The sequence below is a fragment of the Apteryx mantelli genome, chromosome 1, assembly GCF_036417845.1.
Source record: "Apteryx mantelli isolate bAptMan1 chromosome 1, bAptMan1.hap1, whole genome shotgun sequence".
In the NCBI taxonomy this organism is placed as follows: Eukaryota; Metazoa; Chordata; class Aves; order Apterygiformes; family Apterygidae; genus Apteryx; species Apteryx mantelli.
Window position 1 is genome coordinate 109,441,052 of NC_089978.1, and position 25,661 is coordinate 109,466,712.

Here is a 25,661-nt window from a genome sequence, read left to right on the forward strand (position 1 = left end):
CATCATTCAGATAAAGAGCTGATCCTTGATGAGCAAGAATATAACATAGCTCTCATTACTATCTCAAAAGAAGGGCAACACAATTCACTGTCATTTACTATAAAGCTGCTTCTTTTTATGCTGTGAGAATAGCATATACAGGAATCCAAATTTTTTTCAGACCCTTTTTATTAACATTTGTGACAGCTGAAGTGGAGTTAACAGGCTTGGGAAAAAAAGCAGAGCTGACCTTTCAAAAAAGCAAGACAAAACAATTTCCCAAATCCTTTGCCTACTGCCTGACCACAACCACTGTGAAAAATTCTACAAGCTCCAAATAGTTGTCATTTGCATGCCACTATAAAGTGAATCTAAAACTGGATGTGGGATCAAGAGAGAATTCAGGGAGAAAGATAAGGGGGCACAAAGGAAAAACAGTACGTGGCAGCCAAAGCACACCACCCTTTTGCAACATGAGTAACGAACTAGCTGGTGAAGGCCAGACAGTTTGTTCCAGCTGCACGGCAGAGGAGGGAGCGATATGGAGATATCAGTCTGCCCCTGACCACAAAGGGTTGCATCCCAAAAAATAATTGCTGCTCACAGACTAACTGTTGACCTATAGTACCCCCAGCCTCATTATCCCTGCTTACCATATTAAAAATCACGCCCTTTGCTGCATAATGATATGTAAATAAGGGGGACATACCCCCAACAACCGCGCAAATGGCAATCTGGCCAATGAAGTACGTCTGCCGCGCTTCCACATCCCACCTTCAGCAACTATAAAACAGAGGATAGCTCACTAAAGTTTTTGGAAGGGAAGAAAGTTGAACCCCCAACCTGTTCACTGGAGATTGCTGACGAGCGGAGCCTCCTTCTCCCCTCCCCCAAACAGGGACGCCTCTTTGGTAAGACTTGCGCCTCCGACAAACGTCGACGTTACCCGGGAAAATACATTATTATTGAAAGCGCTTAATTGTTAGTTTGAGCTCATAGAAAGAAAATTTGCAGCAGCAAGTGCATTTATCAACGGCAATTCCGAACCTGTTGTATCTGTCGCTTTAATAAAATCTTATTCTTTTCACTTTGCGAAACTGTCTCAGGGAAAGTCCTCAAACAGGGGGGCTCTGGCAGGCAAACATAAATCATAAAGATAAGGAGGGGCCTTCTGTCCCTCCCTTTCACGCGACACTGGAAAATAATTTAATTGGTGGTCTAGGCTCTGCAATATTTAAAAACAATGTCATGGGAAATTACACAGAGACCAGATTATGATTATCCAGATTATGACTGCAACAGTACATGGAAGGAAGCTGAAATCGAGATGTCATTATTATAATGTCAAAATGTTAAAAATCTAAGGTCTTTTCACTGTGGATACAAGTAGAATAGTGTAAGGTATTTCAAAGACGTGGTGAATGTCTATCAAAGATATATAAAATGTATTATTTAATTTATCTTAAATCTAACTCCTGAGTTTCAAATTCCTTTTTTTTTTTAATCAGTTACACCATATATGAGGCAATATCAAAACTGAGTATGGGATCCTGGACCATGACCTCTCTGCATTCATTTTTCTTCCTTTATTCATTTTATATGTTTAGATTGTAAATTCTTCAGTGTAAAGACTGTCATTTCTGACATACGCTGCACATAGTGGAGCTACTGTCTCAAGCACAGCTCCATCTGTTATTGTTATTTGTATTCCAAAACAGGCCTTGAAAAGAATTGCAAACAATCTTGGTCAGCTTTCACAGTTCTGCTAAAATTAGGTACTAGGAAAGTACCGTGCGAAACTCTGCTCTCACGTCTCTACCTATGCACTGAAATCAATGACATTTTTGTATCAGAAAATCAGGATATGGTCTCTTCAGGGATGTATATAGATGTGTGTGTGCATGTCCAGAATCCATCTTCTAAGTTATTACACAACATCAAATCCATTCACCATCCTTCCTTGTGTTCTACAAAAAGCAACTCCTCCTCTGCCTCTTTTTACTAGGAAAAGGGTCAGGGTTGCTGGATGCATAGAGGTCTTTGGAACATGCCATCTGGAATCACAGCTGAAAGGGGCATGGCCAGGTTGGCATGTCAATGAGGAGATGAGCAGTGCTGGAGAGTCATGGGTTAGAAATGAAGAGGCAGAGAAGATACACCACGCACAGAGCTTTGTCCTGACACTGCAGCAGCAGATCAAGCTCTACTCTTGGAGTAAATCTTCATTTCAATGCAGGCAAATCTTCAAGGGTGAGCCAAACACCTTCTGGCACACATTATCACTCATTTACTCAGGCTCACCCACTCTCATATATTTATGAGTCATCAAGCTGTAGAAAGATCACAGAAGTCATCCAATGTGACCTCCTGGAAAACTTGGGCCATGAAACTTTCATGAACCTTCAGCACAGGTTAGAGGAGGGGGAAATACCTCTTTATTTCAAATTCTCAGTGAAGAAGAGACCACACACTGTCTGGTAGGTTGTTTCAAAGGCTGACTGACTAAAGGAAAGAGGAAAAAGGTTCTTTGTTTCTGGTTTGAACTAATTTGGTTTTAACTTTCAGATACATATATCTGATATATTGAAAGCCTGTATCAAAGTTATATTTTCCTCAGAGATAATTATAGACAACTTACTCATTAACATTATCCTTCTTAAAAGCCCAGTAGGGTTGTTTCTTTGATCTATAACTTTGGCTCATTTTCCATTCCTTCGGAAATAATAATTTCAAAACCCAGAAAAGCCTACACCCTGGATATAAGATCTATCATTTAAGAGAAAACATCATTCTGAATTCATGAAGGCTGAGAATGACCTCAAACTCAGCTCTTCTTCTTTAGTGATTGCTCTTGTAACAAGGCTATTATTTGCTCACAACTGTACTCAGTTCCTTGGGAGGATGTTTCTTAGAGAGCTATCCCCCAAAGGACTATGGGGTCAGGACACTCAATGCATCAGGTGTCAGCCTAGAGTCTGACACTAGCATCTAAGCTCGAGTAAGAAGTAGGGCACACACTCCTCCATTTAGTATCTGGCTACTGGTTACTTCTGTGCAGTGTACATGGCTTCTGAATGATGTCTGTGAGACAAACAATTCTCTAGAATTATGGATTTTGAATACTTTTTTTAGACTGTGTAATGCCTACGCAGTAGAATGTTGAAATTGTAAATGCCTAAATCTTTATTGAACCTGACCTGTAATTAAAATGCAGCATTCTTAGAACTCTGGATTTCCCTGGGTATGTTTCCTACTTTCACACAGAAATATTATCCAAAACTCAGATATTCACCAAATATGAGTGTTTGTTTGCTAAATTTTTTTCAGATGTCCAGAAGTAGAGTTTCTGGTCTGATGGGGCTACCACTGTGAAACATATATGGAGTAATTCTTCTGTATCAGTTCTGAAACACATTAAGATGGCAAGCACATACAAAGGAAGCACAATTCATCTTTCATGCATCACAATTGTTGAGAGTGGTATATGCACCAGCTGGAACTTCCAAACATAACTCTAATGCCTTAAAAAGTTTATTACATTGACTCAGTTAATCTTGCTAGTAAAACTTCTGGGATTTTTTATGTATACTGAGTCATTCTGACAAGATCCATTTTCAATGAACTCATGGCAATCACCATTAATTACATTACTGAAAAAAATATTAGTTGAATCTATTTCAGCTTTCCTATTATTTTGCTTGAGAACAAGTCACACAGACTTTAGTTATCGTTTCAACTACTGCCACATTCTGCTTTTTCTTTCAGACTCTTAGAACTTTACAGTGTTCTGGGATTTACTAGAAATAAACAAGTGAGTCCACACAATATCTTGCCCATCTCTCATTCCTCGATGTGTTACATCTGTCACCTACACAAACACATTTAAGGATGTAACTGGACAACAGAGGAATGTGAAAGACTACAAGGTCAATGACTGGAAGCTGTATAAGGACTTAATTTCTTTTGCACAGTTATTACAGCAAGTGCCTGTAAATCTATAAAGGGCCCACCATTAGTAGTCAAGAAAGAAGAAATCAAACAGGCCTGCAAGTATCCTTATTCACTACAGATCGTGACATTCAGCTATCTCTAGGAAGACCATGCTGACCAGTTACAGCTATCAGAGTAACTAAGGTCAAGATTTAGAAGGACCACAACTCCAAAGCAGCCAGCTACAAGCTTACTAATTTTCATGTCTAAGCTGTTACAAAGTAAAAACAAAAACAAAAAACAACTGTTTCATAATTAGCACATTACAGACAGAATTTCTTTGTTTTTTTGATGCATTTTTTTTATGAGAGATAATAGCACCCTGAAATTCCACAAAGACAGTTTGCTAATCTCAACCATAGTTTGATTCAAGTAACCTAACACAATTCTTTATTAACCAGGAAAAAGTTGTGACTTAGTAATAAAAGTTGATTGAAGATTTCTAAAAGAGACGATAGTCATATTAGCCAGTACTGAAATAAATCTGTGTTCCATATAGGAAAAAGTAATAGCTGATCAATCACAAGAAAATTGGTAACACTGACTGATATTGAATTCAGTTCAAGTAGCACATTCAGAGAACCCCATAAACCAAAGAATCCCTGAAGTTATGCAGTTTTAAAGTCTTCAAATCTATTACATTTTGGAAAGGGTAGAATGGTAAGTGAGAGTTGTAATATAACTCATTTGTTACACAATATGCTGTCCATATCTTCTCTAATCAAATGAATTTTGTTTTTGTCATTTTATTGGGAACAACATATACCACTACTATTTTTCTCTCAAAAATTCTTTACACAAGATTTCAAGTTTATAGAACTGTCAAGTACTTCAGACAGAACATCCTGTAACTTTTTTAAAATAACTGACAAATCTGTACGGATTTGAGCTTGTTTATATAGGGTTGAAATTAGAATGGCTAAACATCTTTAAACTTCATGCTTTTAAAACATCCATGTTGAGTTATAACCCCCCCCCTAAAATTACGTTGAATTTTTTTTCTCCTTTAAAATCAGTTTTAAATGTAAATGAAGAAATGGAAATAATTGCCACGTACTAGAATAATTTGTCACCTGGACAGCAAGTTTTATCTGTCGGTGTACTTGCATTTTAGCAAAACAGGAATAACATGATTGAGAAGCTATATACTAAATTAATAAAATTATAATTAAAAATAACAACATTGTCTGTGTTTTTAAATTATTATCACGTTAATGTTATGGGTAGAGAAGTTTTTCCATCATTTATGGAAAAAAATCAAGAATATCTCTAAAGATACACTTAATTCAACAAAAAACATTGAATTAAGTGCAGTCTATCCCAAAAATGTGTCAAAACTAGTAAAAAATTCCAAAGATGATTTCACTGAATGTAGACGATAATTTTTATATTTATGCAAGTACATTGGGTGATTGGACATTAATTCAAATATTATCACATATATGTAATAATTTCAATGTAAGTACACATTACAAAAACACCCAGCCTTCCTCAATTCACCTTTTCCTTCTTTGTCTATGTGCCGAATATTGCTGTATTACTCAATAATTCCTCAACAATTTAATCACTGTCAATTTTCTTCCCTCTTCACCAAATTTGTTAGGAAAGCAAGAGTTAAGGCTTTGGCCCTGTAGAACGTTTGGGGACCATGGAGAAAGTGTAGCACATTTTTACAGCTCAAGAACACATGCAGTATTTAAGAACACTTATTCAGTATTCAGTAAAAACTCTGCCATGAACAATACAGGAAAGTCCTTCACTGGCAAGAAAGAAAGGAAACTATATAACTGTATTGATTCACATTCTTTTTATATTCCATGTACAGTGTATCAACACACTAGTAGCAACTGAATATAGTTTTTACATTGGTCTTCAGTATTTTTCAGCTGAACCTCCATTCAGATGCACCACTGTAGATGCTACATGGGTGACAGTGACAAGTCTAGAGAGTTTAACCATCTGTAGGATGAATTAAAAATGTAATACTGTGCTATATGAGCACTCGATAAATATCAGATTTCAACTGCATAAATGGTTTTCAGCTTGTTTCTGCAATTTGATTTCATTTTTATTTTCTGATATAGCAAGTTATTTTAGGAACATTCCAAACATAAGTGAAAAGCTACATTTGTAACCTCTGAACCAAGTTTAGTCTCTGTGGAGACTAAACTCTGTGGAGATCTCCACTCTCTCTGTGGAGATCAAAAAGATCACTTTTGTCATGAAATATTTAAAGAAGAGAGAGACTGCTTTTGTTTCAATGCAAAACTACTGGAAAAAATATGACATAAATACTGTTACGTCACTCTAAAATGGAAACTACAGTGCAGGCAAATGGTAAAGACAGAGCCTCACATAAACTGTCTCAATTCCAGGAAAGGTTGAGTGGGATACTAGACCAGACCAGACATTCTCTTTCAGAACAATAAATAACGGACATACATATTTCCTCAATGTACAGTAATTCCCTATAAATGCAGAGACTCACTGTGTATCTAGTTTCTTGATTGCCATGATCACTGTTTAGTTTTGCCAACTAGTTTTTTAAGTAACAGTTATGAATATGCAAACAGCAGTAAGAAGATTGTCTATGATTTAGCTGTTTGATTATCCAGACTCAAAATTCTGTTTTAGCCAGCCATAAAGATACTATCTCATACTTTAGCTAAAGCAGAGAAACTCTGTAGTTTCTGCAAGGAAATTAGAAGAAAAACCTTGTGCCCCACTAAAAGGAAACTATTTCAGGCCCCCCCAAAGCCCTCGTATCAACAAATTGTTATCTACTTTGTTTCAAATAACATTACCTTCTTCCTTACAGCTTTTTCCCATAGTAACTGACTGTTCATTCTCATACTACATTCTTTCCCTACCCAGTTGACATTTGTAATAAGTGGAGAGAGGACTCAATTTGTAATTATAAACTGCCTGATCTGTATGAAGAAAAGAATGTAAAAAAAGGGAAAAACAAAAAGGAAGAAAAAATAGAAGTGGGAAAGAAAGAACTCCAAAGTATTCAAAAATATTTATTTTAGATTTCTACAAGCTCCACTGCATTTTGAGAAATACTGGACAGCCAATACGGACTAAAGCCAGCAGGTACCTCTGTAACCATAGTCAGGATGATCAAGAAGAAACTGAAACCCTTAATAGGGATTATTTATGAAAATTCAGGCGTGACCAAGTCAATCACTTTTCAGCATTTCAATTGCCTTTTTTTTTCTTAACTTTAAATTTAGAACTTCTACGTCTCTGTTATTACCCTATAAAATAGCAGTTCCTTTCAATTCTAAAGGAAGCATATCAATTTTTCTCTAAATTAATTTTCTACTCATGAAAAGAAGATTAGCCAGACAATACATATTTAGATATTTTAGACATTAAAAGCTGATTTACCTTGTCACCTTCAGAGAAAGTTACTCCATCAATGGCTCTTTTCCAAGTAATCTCCGGGACAGGTTCTCCTTCTGCTTCACAGATGAGGGTTGCTTTCCCATTCTCAAATGTGGTTTCATTTTTGAGTTGTATTATTTGAGGCTGTACTGTTAAAAACACAAATTACATTACTCACTGTGCACAAAGACTGTCATGTCAAAACTCATTTTTTTAAAAATCAGTCTTTTGAAAAAGGCACATTCATGTTTACTAGCTTAAGATTTATTAAAGGTTTAATATTACCATGTATAAGAGTGATCAACTTTTTGGACTACAAGTTGCACAACAATTTCTGTATGTCTGAAAGCCACAAGACACATACTACCTATGTCAGCAGCCTGAAGGGAGTGGAGCTTTGGAGCTTTTGGGGCAGCTTGCAGACAGGATGTGCCAATGGAGCCCCAGGATTTCCACTGTAACTCCACTGGAAAAGGAACCTGACCAGGGCTTCCAGGTGAGCCTGGAAGTCAGTGTCTCCCAGCCTCATTTCTTCCCAAACTATGAGATTCAAATGACTCATATAAAACATAACTTTGTGGTTGATCAGATCTCACAGTATTTGTATTATCGCTGCAACTGAACTTCTTGCTATGGAAATGACTGGAAACAGAGGAGCTACACCTGTACTAGTAAGTTAAACCATACCAAGGAATGTCCCAAGGTACTTTAACTTGGTTGTCTACTCCTTCAAAGTGTTAAAATGGTCCCTGGCAAAGGTTTGGAAGCTAGTGTTTCACGTCAGGGCCCTGAGAGCATTACTAGCCCTTGCTATCCCTGCCCACCTCCCCAGGGCCTCCTCCCACCCTGCCCAGGCCCAGGCCCCCACTTCAGATCACTCTGGGGCTGTCAGTCCCTGCCCCAGCAATGCCACCATAGTGGTGCCGGTCTCCAGTCCCGCTGCAGCCCTGCTCCTGTCTGGCCACAGGCCCCAGTAATCCTGACCTGTGGGCTGACTGCCTGGCCTGGCCTTATCCTGGCCCTGTTACCATAAACTTGTCTGATAACCTGGATTCTTGCCTGAACCTGGCTGCCATGCCTGAGGCTGCCCTGCTTGCACTCTGGGATGGGTCTTTGCCCCTGCCCTCACAGCCATGCTGTCACACTTGGATCCTGGCTCCTCAGCCCTTAGGCAGCAACTGTTCCTTGCTGCTCCCTGACACTTCAGGAATGAAGCAAAAATTCAATTTTTCTGTGATGATTCAGCACCTGGAGAAGAATAACCCCAGGCACCAATATATGCTGGGAGCTGATTGGCTGGAAAGCAGATTTGAGAAAAAGACCTGGGGGTATTGGCAGACACCAAGTTGTCCATGAACCAGTAATGCACCCTTGTGGCAAAGAAGGCCAACAGTGTTCTGGGCTGCATTAGAGCGTTGCCATCAGGTTGAGGGAGGTGATCTTTCCCCTCTCCTCAGCCCTCTTGAGACCACATCTGGAGTGCTGGATCCAGGTCTGGGCTCCCCAGAACAAGAGAGATGGGGACATACTGGAGTGAGTCCAGTGAAGGGTCATGAAGGTGATTAAGGGACTGCAGCATCTGTCATACGAGGAGAGGCTGTGACACTTGGGACTGTTTCGCCTCAGGTAGAGAAGGTTTAGGGGGGGATCTTATCAATGTGTATAAATACCTGATGGCGGGGAGTAAAGAAGAAGGAACTGTATCCAATGCCACAAGAACAGACAATGGACACAAACTAAAATACAGGAAATTCCATTTAAACAGAAGAAAACCTTTTTCTGCTGTGAGAGTGGTTAAACACTGGAACAGGTTGCCCAGAGAGGTAGTGGAGTTTCCATCCTTGGAAATTTTCAAAACCTGACCAGGCATGGCCTTGAGCCACCTGCTCTAGCTGACACTGCTCTGAGTGGGGAGGTTGGACTAGACAATCTCCAGAGGTGCCTTCTAACCTCAACTATTCTATGATAACCTGTGCTTCCGATACTAATTATTGGGAGAAATACAGAGTTATTAATATTCTTGGACTTTGATCTTCAAAAGTATCTTACTGTCTTACACACATTACTGAATTTAGCAAAGTCTCACGACAACAAACACAGTACTAGTATTAACACTGAAGAATTGAAGAGTCCTCTGATACAAAATTTTTCATCTTTACTTACTGAGTAAATTGATGGAAAAATACAATTAAAAAATCTAGATATCTGTTTTCATTCTTCAGATTATCCCACTTTATAACCATTGGTACAGAACAACTACAACTCTCAAACTGTATTGTACCTTGTCAGGTTCTTTACATACGCAATACAATTCATGGTTACATGTGAACAATCTTGTTTAGAGGACTTATCTGTTGTGTAACTATGCATAGAATGTTACTGTCTTGGACAGCATTCACGTATCTTCATTAAAAATTTTGACCCAATATATTTTACTCATATATAACCATTAATAATTTTCTCTGAATCTATCCACTTTACACACCGAATGAGAGATTCATCTTGTTGGAAAGACTAGTATGTAATCACGTACCTAGAGCGTGATTCAATATGTCTAAACCCAAAAGCAGTGAATTAAGTTTACACGAGTAAATTTAATTTTGGCAGCTCTTAACATTGACTTTGTAAACATTAATTATACTTATTGAAAATGATGTATTTTGCATATACTTTTATTAAGTTTTGTTTTTAAGGAAGTTGATTTTAAGAAAATCGTAGCATACATACTATAATAAATGTAGCTCTGTCCACAGCACAGACTTCTATTACTGAGTTGAAGGACATATAGCTCTACTATAGTGTATTCCATATGAAGCAGAAGATAAAGGGAGAGGTAACCCATTTTCTAACAGGGTTACAAATGTGTATGCTAGGCAGAAAAGTAATGTTGGGTTACATTAGTAGACCAAAAGAGGAAAGAGAATCATTCAGGTTGGAAGGGACTCCAGGAGGTCACCTTGTCCAACCTCCTGCTCAAAGCAAGGTCAACAATGAATTTAGACCAGGTTGCTCAGGGGGCTGTCAAGCAATATGTTGAAAAACTCCAAGAACTTAGACTGCACAACCTCTCTCGCCAACCTGTTCCAGTGCTTGACTGTCCTCATGGTGAAGATTTTTCTTCCTTATGTCCAGTCTCCTCCTTCAATTTATGACCACTGTCTCACAAATGTTGCATTCAGCATCACCAAGAAAAATAATAAAAATAGGTTCAAATATGCTATATCCAGATAATTTTTTCTGCACCCAAACATTATTTACCTCTCTCTTTTATCCATTTCCCCCCACCACCATTCTTGGTCTCATTCTTCATCTTTTATCTCCACAGTCCTCTGTTGCTTGTCTACTCTCTGTTTACCCTTGTTTACAGATAATCTAGTGTGTGTTCACTGCATAAAAATGAAAAATAGATTATATTTTCCCTAACAAAGTATTGCACTAATATTGTGCTTCATGAAGATTTTATTGGAGGCAAGTGTGTTTGTGTGCAGGAAGGAAATACCGTGAGTGGTCAGGGGCTCTTGAAATGTCAACTGGATCCAACTTTACTGGATACGGTAGGAAGTAGTGAGCCAAGTATTACTGCAAGACACCAGTTTAGCTGAGGAAAGCTGTAACTTTCCTCAGTGGTAAAACAGGGGAAGCTGTTTTAGATAAATACAAAGAAGAATTTGACGATAACAAATAATCATGTTAAAATAAAAAAAAATAATAACTTCAGTTATACTCTCACATTTAGGATCATCCAAATACCTATAAAATATTTTAGCTAGTATAATTCAGATACTTTATTTCTATAGCCATGTCTCCTGACTACAATATTATCTTTTCTTCCCTATATGTACATTATGACAAGACATACAATTTCCTCAAGATGATGCATGTTTTAAAAATCTATCTTTTAAACTGAGACCTATATTCTAAATTTAAGACCTTCTTCAAATGGATCATAACAAGACCCAAAGTTTTAGCTTGGCATTTTAGACATGAGCAGCTGACATTTAAAGGAATAAGCACTGATTAATCATGGAATATAGCTAGCTGACAGTTATTACTAGGGAAAAGAAGAGAGCTCAAATGGAGAAAGGATACTATTTAATGGCTTTGTTTTTACAGGTCATAAGTCATAATTTGCTATTGACTAGAAGTTTTTATACTGTTTGACTATCTTTTAATTACATTTACGACATTGAAAAATATTAAAATAATTTTGTGTAGATGCAAATAACTACATATATATTCCAGAATGCCAAGAGAAGTACTGACAGAAATACTGGAACTTTTTTTTTTTTTTTAAGTTCTGTAAAGTCCTGTAAATGTTCTCTCTAAATTGACAAGGTCATTCTCAGACTGAATTGGTATTTGCTTGCAGTACTCTTAACAAAAATGAAACAAATGGAAATACTGTGTTTTGGCACATCTATCCTGGAAGTCTCCAGGTCTTTGCTGGTTTCATTAGTCAAAAATATTGAAGTATTTGTAATATAATGTACCTACAAATTGTAAACTGATTGAACTACCTGACTGAAATGAAAGAAGGTTTGAGGTGGAAAGGATTTATACTTGAGCTTCCTGAAAATGATTTTAGGCAAAAGGAACTGCTCATTACTAGAGATGCATTTCTGAAATGTTAACACAGTGATGCTAACATTTATAGGTTGGAAAGGTTTGTTCTTCGAGTGGAAAAGGCTGGTCTTAAGTTCTCTAACACTTTCTCAATAAAGAAGTTGTTTCATAAGTAATAGGATTAATGAAGTTTCTTTCAGACTCCTTCCTTGGTCTCTTACATATTTGTCTCAGACAAGAGGAATACCCTTTTTTATCAGTGAGTCTAAGTTAATCACTGTGTACTTTACAGCATTCTCCCAAAGCTTAGGAAAAACTTGCATAGCCATCTGAGGTTCTAAATTTGTTATTGGTTGTTTTCAACCAATTTCTTTACGAAGGTACACAAATTAGTGAATTCACAGAGTTCTATCCCTATCTTTGACCAAACAAGTTCATCAGACTTGAGAGCAAAACAAACATAAAGCTTGAGACAGTCCTGATTATATCTCATGAAAAGAACAGCCTTAAACTAGCTAGTCATGAAGACAAACACAGACTTACTGGTGAGGGTCTTAGTGTATAGCACTACAGCACTTTCTAGAAGGATCTCTTGATTAACATGGAACATGAGGAATCAGACTCTTACACTGTGTTCCTGCATGGCAACATTTGACTCAAATAGCTAAACTGTAAACCTGTTCTTCTGAAAATTACTGGTACTATTTTGAATTTAGTAAACAAGTTAGAGCCCAAGAAGAAATCAACATATCTAAGAAACAAATTTCTGAAACACATTTCCTGGCATAGTCAAGTCTTGCACATACACCAGTATCAAGTGGTGACTTTATTTATTCCATGTTAAATTTACGGATGAAAGAGTTATAAAAAATTAGCTATAAAGCAGAGACAAATAGTAAAGATATTTTTAAAGAGTTCAAGGAAAACGCCCATATTTTCAAGCAGTTCAAAAGGACTAAGCACAAATGAATTTTTATCAAAAACCTTAGCACAAATCCTAGGCATTAATATGGATGAGATCTTTTAGGTAGTATTGGATAACAATACAGAGAGAACTGTACAGAGATAACAGGATGACGGAGAGAGACTACCTAATCATGAACAGTAAGAAATCCTCTGTGAGGTAAACAGACCTTTTCTTATTCAAGATATGAGGACAAAATACCTTTTTAAGCACTGATAATGGACAACTGTGGAATAAAACAAAAATCCAGGTCACACATTGAAACTAAACAGATGCAGATGTTTGATGGTACTAAGATGGGCATGTCCATTCAAAAAGAGAAGAGTACTAAAAAATTTCAGTGCTGAATGTTATAAAGTTATTATTATTGCTTTATGGTTAAAATACTGTTATTACAGGTTTCAACCCTGCCAGAGCCCTGTTGCAGTGCAAACAGTAGTCACTGCCCCAAGGAATTTGTATTTTAAATTAAAATTAAAAGATAACAGGTAGGTGAGACAAACAAGCTAAGGGAGTGGAAAAGAATAGAGTAATATAAATTAGTAGATCACTTTAACACAGACCGGCTGTTTTTGCACTATTTAGCTATAATTAGCCATCTGCTAATTTCATCCATTTTCAGATTGCAGTTCTCTGAATGCATTTAGGAGGAAGAGAAACAGAATATTTTTTTAACTGTATACATGACTGGGAGTTTAACCTGTGTAAAAGAGACAAGAGAAAAAGTGAAGTTCGTTGTAGGAGAAAATAAAATAACTTTGGTCCACATTTTCAGAGTGAAAGTAAGAGATGAACTTTGTAAAGGAAATCACACTGAGCTTTAGAGATTACAAACAAGGTAAGAGGCTTATCTTTGATACAATTTCCTGAGGTCAAACTAACAGTATGCGGATTATTATAATCTAATTGAATTCTATCCAATAGTAAAACACACAGGAAAAATAGCTCTAAATATACATACTCAATGATGTGCTCCAAATTTGCTATTACCACTCAAGAAAGAGACCTAGGAGACACTGCAGATGTTCTCTGGAAACATCAGTTCAATACTCAGGGATAGTCAAAGATGCAAACACAGTGTAAGAAAAGGCACTGAGATCAAAGCAGAAGCACCACTGTGCTGCTGAATATCCAGGTTTCCCCTGCAACTGGAATCCTGCATGCTGTTCTCTCCTTGCCATTTCACAAACAATATATTACAACTGGGAAGGTATAGAAACACATAGATCAGAGATTCAGAATGGTTTCCACAGTGCTAGAAACTAAACAGACTGGAAGCTTTCAGCTTAGTAAAGAAATGAATTAGTGGCATATAAAAAAAACTATTTGATGTAAAGAATATATTTCACTATTTATTGTAAAATGAAAATTATGAGCCAAAGAAATGAACAGGAGCCAGATTTAGAAGAACCATAAGAAATACATTTACAGAGAAGGAAGAACTAATTTAATGACTTTAGGAGTTTAGGATGTTGTGGAAACAAAAAGGCTGTGTTGGTTCAAAAATGATTAAGCAAACTCATGGCATCTATTAAATCATTTGGATTTAGCTCTCTGGGGAGTCCCCAAACTACTGGATGTTGGAAGAACATAAAAAGGGAATACTCACTCTTTTCTGGTGTCATTCCCTTTCCCTGTTCCTTACATTTACTTGCATTAAAAAATTACCTTGCCATAGGCAAAAACTAAGCAAGTTTTAGCCATACTTAAAATTCCTTGGATTGCATACAAAATTATTCCTGTCTGAAACGTACCTAATCTCATATCAAAACCAGTAGGTCTTTTCTATTCCTTCCATATATATTTTTTTTTAATTTTGGAAATACAATTGAATAAAAATTTTTGTTTTTCACAAAAGCCTTCAAGATTTTCTATAACTTCAGGCTAAAATGAGATTTAAAGTTGTATTTCATTTTTTTCCCTTTGAAAAGGGATTGAGAAGAACTCTCAGTCATCACAGAATAGCAAGGTGGCCCAGTGGTTAGGCAACTCCTTTGGGGTGTGGGAGACTGGAGACAGCACAATACATGGAAGGGCTATGAAGAGTTTCCAAGCAGGAAAGACAGTAGAAGTCACACAGACACAACTAATCTGTTCACCTTATTTAGACCAAGGCTTCAACCTCAGACTCCCACATCCCAACTGACAACATTATCCACCAAGTTGTTGGGTCTTCCAGTGGAGTTATCACCTCAGTTATCACCTCTCCTTGTTGGAACTGTTTCATTTTTCATAAATTACCAGTAGATTTAATTGAGACTTGAGATTCAATTTCCCACAGTCCCAAGTACATGCCTTAGCTGCTGAAATATAGATGGTCTTTCTCTTTAGTACAATCTGTATTTAATTATTTATACAATGTACAAGTACTCTAACAACAGTGATAGTAATATTATAAGTCACAGAAACAATACTTTTTTGTGGGTTTTTCATAACTAAGCTGTGGACTTGATCTGGTAGATTCTATGGGAGGATTTCTACACTCTCACAGAGGCCTACTCACTTTGATTAGGCTCTAACTACACAAAACTTTAAAGAAATTATCAGTGTTCTATGTAGAACAGAGAATCATGAACACAGATTGGGTTGTAGGGTTTGGAAAGAGAAACAGTTTTCAAGGTATGTTTTTTCTCTTTGAAACTGTAATTTCTTGAGATCAACCAATATTTTGTGACTATATCTGCAATCACAGAATCACAGAATCACAGAATCGCTGAGGTTGGAAGGGACCTCTGGAGATCGTCTAAGTCCAACCTTCCTGCTCAAGCAGGGTCACCTAGAGCACGTTGCACAGGATCACATCTAGGCAGGTTTTGAATATCTCCAGAGAAGGAGACTCTACAACCTCTCTGGGCAACCTGTGCCAGTGCTCTGTCACCCTCACAGTAAAGAATTTTTTCCTCATGTTCAGATGGAGCTTCCTGTGTTTCAGTTTGCGCCCATTGCTTCTTGTCCTGTTGGTGGGCACCACTGAAAAGAGTCTGACTCCATCCTCTTGACACCCTCCTTGACAGCCTCCTAATGTGTACTTGTACACATTGATAAGATCTCCTCTCAGCCTTCCCTTCTCCAGGCTAAACAGGCCCAGCTCTCTCAGCCTTTCCTCATAAGAGAGATGCTCCATCTGCAATCATGCACTTAAAAAAATAAAAATCAAGAAACAGAAACAAACAAAAATCAAAACACCTCTGCATAGTGTTATTCTTATTTCTAAAAAACACAGTTTAAAAGTCCAAATAACCTGTTTTTTCCTTTCAGTAGTTTCACCTCTTTTTCCCTTTGCTTTTCTTGTAGTCAACTTTTAGAGAAAAATCAGAGTGAATTAACAATTTAATACTTCATTGTACTGTATCTGAATAGTACAGTAGCAGATGTTGAAGAAGGCTTTTTCAAAAGAAAATTCAGATATAAAGGTTAAAGTAGCCAACGGTAAGGGAAGTTTAAGAAGTAAAATTATACAGACAGTGGTTTGCTGCATCAGTAGACACCTTGCAAGGAATATTGTTCCACTGAAAATCACGAATTATAACTTTATTTCTCTCCTGTTTGCATATAAAAAGGAAGGATGAAATATACTATTCAATACTTACCAAAAACTTGAAGGAATGTCTGTTTTTTATCATTTCCTGCTTTGTTTTTAGCGCTACAGATGTATGGACCAGCATCAATATTTTTTATATCTCTTATTGTTAGTTCTGTATTGCTTCCTCTCAACATATATTTTTCATTTTCTTCAATAACTTTACCATTCCTAAAAAAATATAAAGGATGTATAAATCAACCACTATCTTCCATAGGCTGAAAGAGTGTGCTATGGAAGCGTCAATCAGTTTAAAATAATCTTTGTTGGAAGACAGTGCTATAATGCGATCCTCAAAAATGCATTAACTAGTGTGACATAAATTGGCAGTATGTACACAAGGGAGTTGATTTCAGCATGATGAAAATTGTTCTGCTGGATGACAGCTTTTCTTTGTAAGAATGTGCACATGGTAGACATAACCAAATCATTCTGGACTATATTTTGATCTTCAGAACCCCCACCTCACAATTTTATTGTCAAGTTCTAAAATCTGTATCTATTAAAAATACTATAATATTGTTATTCTTAAATTTTCAATACTGACTTTATGGTAGAAACATATACTTGTGAATAGAACTTAACAATATATTGCTTGCACTCAAGGAAGGATAGAGAGAAATCAGTAAGACAAACATCATATATACTTTCATGAGAGAAACATTTAGAAGTACATATTCAAAGTGTACTGTTGAAGTCACATCAGTAACAATGTAACAATTTATAAAAATTATTTCATATTGCTTACACATAGAGTCTATTGGCATATAAAGAACTCTTACAAATTATTTCTTCTCTGTTGCTGTTGGCTAGCCACAACTTAGTAAGCAGACATTTCTAGACCTCACAATGAGTTCTGACCAGATGGTACAGAAATAATAAATCTGGGAAGAATTCTGATGGCTGATCAAGGCTTGACCAGTCCATTTCAGCACCTTGGCATACACACAATTATCACAGCTGCTTCTTCTAAAAAGATGTGTTTTTTTTTTAAATTTCTTCTCATTTTGCCTTGTTTGCTTTAGGCTTCGTTTGACCTTATTTCTGTTGAACCACCAACAGCCCTAACATCATAAGCACATACATAAAAATTGCCTGATTTTCGTAAATGTTGATAATTCTGCTGACAGTGCCAAGTCTAGAAAACAAACTACTTGTGAAATGAAACCAATATGCATATGCCTAGTTTTATGGCATACAGTTTTTTTGAAGAACTGGGCAACAATGATTTTCACTTTCTGCTGATGTAATGCTGATAATTATATATATTACAGTATTTTCTAAAATAGTATTTTCTCTATAAATGAGAATATCGTATCTTACTTGGGTACATTAATATCTGTTAATAGCGTTCCCCTGGCATCCATATAGCTTGCATTTTAGTAACATTTTTGAGGATAACTTCACTTTTCTACCCAGTTCAACTCATTACAGTGATATTTGTTCTTTTCTTTTTCAAAGCAAATCACAGAATTTGTATAGCAGAACAGAAAAGGTCTAATTTTTCACACAGGTGCTTTCACAAAAATTCCAGTGATTTCTGTAGCAGACAAAAGTCTATATCCAAGGTCAAAAATAGTTTCCAAATGCCTGTCATCCCAAACATCATCTATATCTATGATGATTTCTAAGCAGAAATGAGATTATGAGCTTTTCTCTGGAACCTCTACGGAATGGGAAAAATTCATACTGATGTTGGTATTATAGGAAAATAAAACATGAATAACGCACTAAAAGAGGATTATTTCTTTTGTCAGATAATTCTAAGTCCTGTCAGTAAAGATAAGGGGATTGATCCAGCTAAACTTTACCAGTGTAAATTACCTCCACACATGCGAACAATCATGTTGGTTTCTGTAGGACTATTCACATGAGTAAAGATTACCAGTTCAGGACCTGTAAATTTGAACCTTTATCCTGTCAAATTTAATTCTATTAGTGTATTCCTCCTCTGAAGGTTACAGTTTTAATACTAGTGTAATGATATCAGCTTCAAGACATATTAGTTAAGTGGCGAAAGCATTAGATTCTTGCAATCTGTGAAATATTTACAAAGTGCATTTGCATGTTAAATACAACAGTAACTAAACCTGGCCAACCTTTCTTCATCGCTAGGTATTTCAAACTGACTAACTTGTAAAGTGAAACAAAACATTTTTAGAGAAACATTGACACATTAGCTCAGTTTCTTCCATTCTGCATTTAGAAGATCTTAAACTTTGTTGACACTTAGAAACAAAAAGGATCAAAATAGATAGTTAAAGGTCTACCATAAAGTTCTACTTTTTAATTGACTAAAATATCAGTTGATTAGGTAGGTAAGACTAAACAACGATAGATCCAAATTATGCAGGCCTTGCTAAAGAAACTTCACTAGAGCCAATGACAGATTTCTAGGTGTCATAGCGTATTTTTAAAAGTAACAAAGACACAATAACACTGAATTGTGTAAAAACAGGTCCTTAATCTTGATGAACCATCTTAACTAGTACAGATGTACTTTACATATAATAATAATGAGAATCCTCCAACAGAAGTGGAGTAGAACTCATTCCCACCCTTCGTATCAATCAGGATTTTTCTGCCTTGCCAGGATACTCAATATACTTTTAAATGTTTTAAGTGGAGAAAAAAAGTTTCTTATTCTTTCTGTTCTGTCCATTTTGTGGTTATGGCCTACCTCACAATAAGACTGTCCATATGTTATTTATCTTGTTTTCTATTATGATAGCTTGCATCGCTCTATACTTTTTATCTTAGCATAGCTATATATTCAGAAAACACATTTTCATTGAGTAACTTTATTACACACAGAATCACAGAATGGTTGAGGTTGGAAGGGACCTCTGGAGATCATCTAGTCCAACACCCCTGATCAAGCAGGGTCACCTAGAGCATGTTGCACAGGATCGCGTCCAGGCGGGTTTTGAGTATCTCCAGAGAAGGAGACTCCACAACCTCTCTGGGCAACCTGTGCCAGTGCTCTGTCACCCTCACAGTGAAGAAGTTTTTTCTCATGTTCAGATGGAATTGTCTGTGTTTCAGTTTGTGCCCGTTGCCTCGTGTCCTGTCGCTGGGCAACACTGAAAAGAGTCTGGTCCCATCCTCTCGACACCCTCCCTTCAGATACTTGTACACGTTGATAAGATCTCCTCTCAGCCTTCTCTTCTCCAGGCTAAACAGGCCCAGCTCTCTCAGCCTTTCCTCATAAGAGAGATGCTCCAGTCCCCTAATCATCTTTGTAGCCCTTCGCTGGACTTGCTCCAGTAGTGCCACACCCCTCTTGTACTGGGGAGCCCAGAACTGGACACAGTACTCCAGATGTGGCCTCACCAGGGCTGAGGAGAGGGGGAGGATCACCTCCCTCGACCTGCTGGCAACACTCTTCCTGATGCACCCCAGGATACCATTGGTCTTCTTGGCCACAAGGGCATATTGCTGCCTCATGCTTAACTTGGTGTCCACCAGCACTCCCACGTGCTTTCCAGCAGGTCAGCCCCCAAACTGTACTGGGGCATGGGATTATGCCTCCCTGGGTGCGGGACCCTGCACTTGTGTTTGTTGAACTTCATGAGGTTCCTCTCTGCGCATCTCTCCAGCCTGTCAAGGTCTCTCTGAATGGCAACGCAGCCCTCTGTTGCAGCAACCACTCCTCCCAGGTTTGTCTCATCAGCAAACTGGCTGAGGGTGCACTCTGTTCCTTCCTCCAGGTCATTGATGAAGAAGTTGAACAGGACTGCACCCAGTACTGACTCCCGGGGGACACCGCTAGCTACAGGACTCCAACTAGACTCTGCGCCGCTGATCACAACCCTCTGAGCTCTGCCATTCAGCCAGTTCTCAATCCACCTCACTGTCAACTCACCTAACCCACTGAGTTAGATGCACTTCCTGAGCTTACCTATGAGGATGTTATGGGAGACAGTGTCAAAAGCCTTGCTGAAGTCAAGGTAGACAACATCCACTGCTCTCCCCTCATCTACCTAGCCAGTCATTCCATGAGAGAAGGCTATCAGATAGGTTAAGCATGATTTCCCCTTGGTGAAGCCATGCTGACTACTTCTGATCACCCTCTTGTCCTTCATGTGCTTGGAAATGGTATCCAGGATGAGGTGCTCCATCACCTTTCCAGGGATGCAGGTGAGGCTGACTGGCCTGTAGTTCCCTGGGTCCTCCTTCTTGCCCTTTTTGAAGACTGGGGTGACATTGGTTTTCTTCCAGTCCTCAGGCACCTCTCCTGTTCTCCAGGACCTTTCAAAGATGATGGAGAGTGGTTTAGCAATAATGTCCGCCAGCTCCCTCAGCACTCGTGGGTGCATTCCATCAGGTCCCATGGATTTGTGGGTGTCAAGTTTGCTTAAATGATCTCTAACCCACTCCTCCTCCACCAAGGGAAAGTCTTCCTTTCTCCAGACTTTCTCTCTTGCCTCCAGGGTCTGGGGTTCCTGAGGGCTGGCCTGAGCAGTAAAGACTGAAGCAAAGAAGGCATTCAGTAACTCTGCCTTCTCTGCATCCTTCGTCACCAGGGCACCCACCCCATTCAGCAAAGGGCCCACATTTTCCCTAGTCTTCCTTTTGCTACTGATGTATTTGAAGAAGCCCTTCTTGTTGTCCTTGGCATCTCTCGCCAGATTTAATTCCAAATGGGCCTTAGCCTTCCTCATCGCATCCCTGCATACTCTGACAACATTCCTATATTCCTCCCAAGTGGCCTGTCCCTGCTTCCACCTTCTGTACACTTCCTTCTTCTGGTTGAGTTTTGCCAGGAGCTCCTTGATCATCCACGCAGGTCTCCTGCCCCCTTTGCTTGACTTCCTACTCATAGGGATGCTCTGATCTTGAGCTTGGAGGAAGTGATGCTTGAATATTAAACAGCTCTCTTGAACGCCCCTTCCTTCTAGGGCCCTAACCCATGGGATTCCTCCAAGTAGGTCCCTGAAGAGGCCAAAGTTTGCTCTCCTGAAGTCCAGGGTTGCGATCCTACTTAGTGCCCTGCCTCCTCCTCGCAGGATCCTGCACACTCATTTCACAAATGGATAACGTGAGACAAACTAAATAAAATGGCTGAATTCACATTGATAAATAAGACAGTTGGGAATAAAATTTGACCTCATCATTCTCAAAATTTATTCCATCCAAATATTGCAATTCTTTCAAAAATCAACACTTTAAGTAATAAAATTCAAGATTTACTTCCACTTGCTTATTATGAAAAAAACTTTAACAAAGCTGAGGTTAATATCAACTTACATCCAACATCAGAAATTACACTAAACAAGACAAAACTGGGAATATAACACCTTGGCCATTAATTCTGAGAAAAAGATTCAATTAGATTTTCAATGGCTGACACATATTAATATCTAAAAAAGCAGTTTTGATAGAATTTGCTATCACTGGCAATGTTTTCTACATTTTTCTCAAAACCAAGAAGGATTATATTGATCTAGTTTTCTTACACTCATTCTAATTTCGCAAGAAAAAAGAATTTGAAACTTTCTAAAAAACTAAGGTCTTTATCTTGAGATATCTCTGAGGCAAGCCCCAAGGGCTAGGAGAAGTTAGCAGCAGGTTCTGTGCTCTATTAACTGGCTACCAAATTGTGAATGAAAAGAGACCTCAGCAGTTAAGGGCAGAGATTTCAGAAATTTGATGATATTAGCACTAGAATACTATTTCGAATCAAGTTTGCTTCAACCCAGACAGAATAGTTGAGATCCTCCCATCTTATATTCTCTGTTTGTATATCAATAATAATATCCTGTCACAGAGATTGGGGGCCTTTTCTGTCAAGCACTTTACAGTCTCTCGCTCCCAGCAAATCAAAAAGGAAGAATATTCTCTACTTGCAAAGAGTTTATAACCTAAAAAGACAAAATAAACAGCGGACGAAAGAAGAAACTGAGGAGTGAGGCACATAACCCAACATTGCACAACAAGCATCAGTGCCTAAACTGGGAACAGAACAGAAATGTACTCATTTAAAATCTAGTACCCAGTACTCTAGCTTGTGAAGCTTTTGTAAGATCTTCACAAAAGATACTTAATGAAGGGTTTAAAAAAGTCAGTTGTCTCAGTGACTGGCAAATCAAAGGAAAATCTATCTCCGTAGCCTCTGATCAGCAGAGACACAAGTGTCTCTCCAAGACATTTAGTCTGTGTACAGACTGTCATATTAATAAAATACTGAAAAACTACAATTGTAAACAGAGATATCCATGAACTGTGGCAGTTTATGTATGCTTCTTTCTTAACAACGTAAAACATCAGTGTTGGGTTGTCTTACAGCTGCCATGGAGGATTTTGGACAACTCTTAAGAGTTTTGGCCAGATAAGAAGTACATTGTAAACAGTGACTTCAAACACATTATATAATCAGAATACTCAACTGTAGTTTGTGAATTCGGTATCAGTTCTTTAATTTTGGCTCTGCAAATTGTATTTTTCTTTTTCCTCCTCTTTACTAGAATTTCAATTCTAAGCCATATGAGGGAATTAACTTTGTGTTCTCTTGATTTACATCTCCTGCCACTCAAATTGCTTTACATAACAGAAAAATTTAATGAAACATTTGACTTTTGGCATGTTAAAAAGAAAGGTGTCAGTCAAAGGAAGCTAACATTTAAAATGAATCTAACAATGTTTAAAGATGACAAAGAGATTAAGAACTGATGGGAATTCCTTCTAAGTCCATTTTGCATCTGAAAATGCAGTGACCTTTTGATTTTCCTGAAATATTATAAGTGGATGCAAATTATTCATGTCTAAAATAGAAATGTGCACCTGTATCTGAGATACTGCATCTAAGATATCCCAGAACTGATTTATACTTTTGTTACAATTAAAAGGACACAAATTATATGGATATTTAAATTTTTAGAGCTGCTATAGGGTAAATGTTTCAAAATGACATGGCTTTAGTATATTCATTTCATTGTCACCACCCAAAAACATACATGAACTTTAAAAGCAGTTCCATATTTCAAAACACATTATATTAAAAACAATTGTATAAAATGTGCTTGCAACTTGTTTAATGAAACATTCACACATGCTAACAGTGTCCAAAGCTATAACTGCTTCTGAGTATCTCCTTGAAATGGAGAGTTATGATTAGAAACATTTTTTAAAAAGGTACTATTTTTACAGATCGGCAAAATGTTATTTTTGTTAACAGTACTATTGATCTGCGTTGGACATTTATTTACGGCATAACTGCATATATTTTTTGCCTGAAGCATTCATGTGCAAAAACTGTTGCTAGATTTTTGTTTTGTTTTTGAGATATGCACTTATTGCTTCAACTTTTTTCCTCAGATATGAAGAAATCACCTTAAGAAAGTATTTTCGTTACATTTTAAATTTATCTCACTTGCTCGTAACTAGAGAGCAATTGAATTGGTGCAAGTTCATTCCCTTATTAATGCTGAAACTAGTTTTGGAAGTTAACAGCAGGAATGGACAGCAAAGACTTAAAAATTCATTAAAGAAATTAAGACTGCACAGCTTGCTTAATGGAATGTGATAGAAAATCCTGACACATTAAAACAATGCTCTTATATGCAGATTCACATTGAACTTACCTATACCAACTGATTTCAGGTGGAGGTGATCCAATGGCTCTACAGAACAAAGTTATTGCCTCTCCTCGATCTGCAGTGGCATTAAAGGATTTCTGTAGCAGAGTAATTGCTGGGGGAACTGAAAAATAAAACATTAGGTCCTGTTAATGGAAAAATAGAGATTTTATGTATTTCTGGGAAAATTTAAAGCATCCTTTTTAAAGGATCCTTTGCTAATTTTTGAATTTATAGTTACAGTTAGTGATCAACTTACTATATGAATCACAGTTATCAGTCTTTTTGTATTTTTTTAGACAACATATGATGATATATTTTTAATGTTACCAAGACATTTGTGATACCTTTTGAACTAGAATAAATACAAATAAAGTCTAATTCTGCAGTTCTTAAATTTTATGACAGAAGAATTTAAAGTGACCAAAATCATATCTAGCATGTACAAGAGAGAGTGGAGTTACGTGTTTAATTTAACTATCTCAAATGAAAATGTATCTCAAGTCTTTTTTCTTATTCAATTATATAGCTGACATTCAACTATGTACTGAGGTCAGACAGTGTTTTTAAACCAGGTACAGAAGTATCACCAGCTTAAAATGGTGAAATGTGATGGAGTTCATTGGATACAATCTGATTTCTGAAATTACATTTCCAAAAATTCTAAATGTGCTCTGAGAACCACATATTTTGTCTATTTTTGATGGGATGAAGTTGTTAGTAAAATTGTTAACAGTCTGCAGATAACCCTTCCCCAACAGAAAAAAAAACCAACAGTATTTAAGACAAAACAAATTACAAGATTGTATTTAATATGTTTGTTCTTTTGATAATTTTAAGACAGCTTTCCTGAATCTGTTTCCATTAAGTGTCAAGCAAATATGCAAATAAAAACAATCTCAGCAGTCTGTAAGGAAGAAGATATGTGGAGGAAAAAGAAGGAATGTCAGGGAAAGTGAGAAGGGGAAGAGAAGACTAGAGCTTCACAAAACTTAGCTCTGTACTAGCAAGAACAATGACTCAGAGTTATCCCTTTTCGCTTTAACTTACACTATGGAAAAGAAGGATAAACAGGCCACCCCAATGAATTTGCTGTTGGCTTCCTGTTGCACTTCCGCAGGTTTTTCTCACAAACTGGCAAGAATAAACTTCTGTTGCATTAAAGCAAATATTTTATCTTTAGTATTCCACCTCAGAAGCCTTTCCAGCTTCTGAACTTTAAATATATGAAATTATTAACAATAATGTACCAGAATTATCAATGATCAGTGATGGCTGTTGTTTTGCTCTTAAAGAAAAATGTTATATATTTTTCACACTTTTTTATGATGCAGTGAAATGTTAAGTCTGTTTCACAGATCACTTCTTTCCTATTTGAATGGGACACTGCTCAGCACAGAAAACCTTCTTCTTGTGTTAGGGCAACTTTTCCATATTCCATGAAAAAAATGTTACCTACAAAGTGTTTAATACATTTTTAGTGATTTCACAGTGCATTCTAACCTCTACATCTGAGAATACACTTAGCAACATCAGGCAATGAATCAATTCTTTGCCAGCAGTAGCAGGTTCTTCTGACCCACAACTAAGAATTACAGTACGATGACTCAGTTCAGCA

At 37.2% G+C, this 25,661-nt stretch overlaps 1 protein-coding gene across 1 annotated transcript in view; it reads right to left on the reverse strand.

Moving 5' to 3' along the window:
- The window catches only part of NCAM2 (neural cell adhesion molecule 2), a 168,681-nt gene that overhangs the window by 114,508 nt on the left and 28,512 nt on the right, over positions 1 to 25,661 (reverse strand). Inside the window, exons 6-8 of the mRNA XM_067290097.1 lie at positions 24,050 to 24,167; positions 16,477 to 16,637; positions 7,363 to 7,508 (exon numbers count right to left, since the gene is read on the reverse strand). Of these exons, the coding sequence (XP_067146198.1) occupies positions 7,363 to 7,508; positions 16,477 to 16,637; positions 24,050 to 24,167 (425 nt within the window). The remainder of the gene's footprint in view (positions 1 to 7,362; positions 7,509 to 16,476; positions 16,638 to 24,049; positions 24,168 to 25,661) is intronic.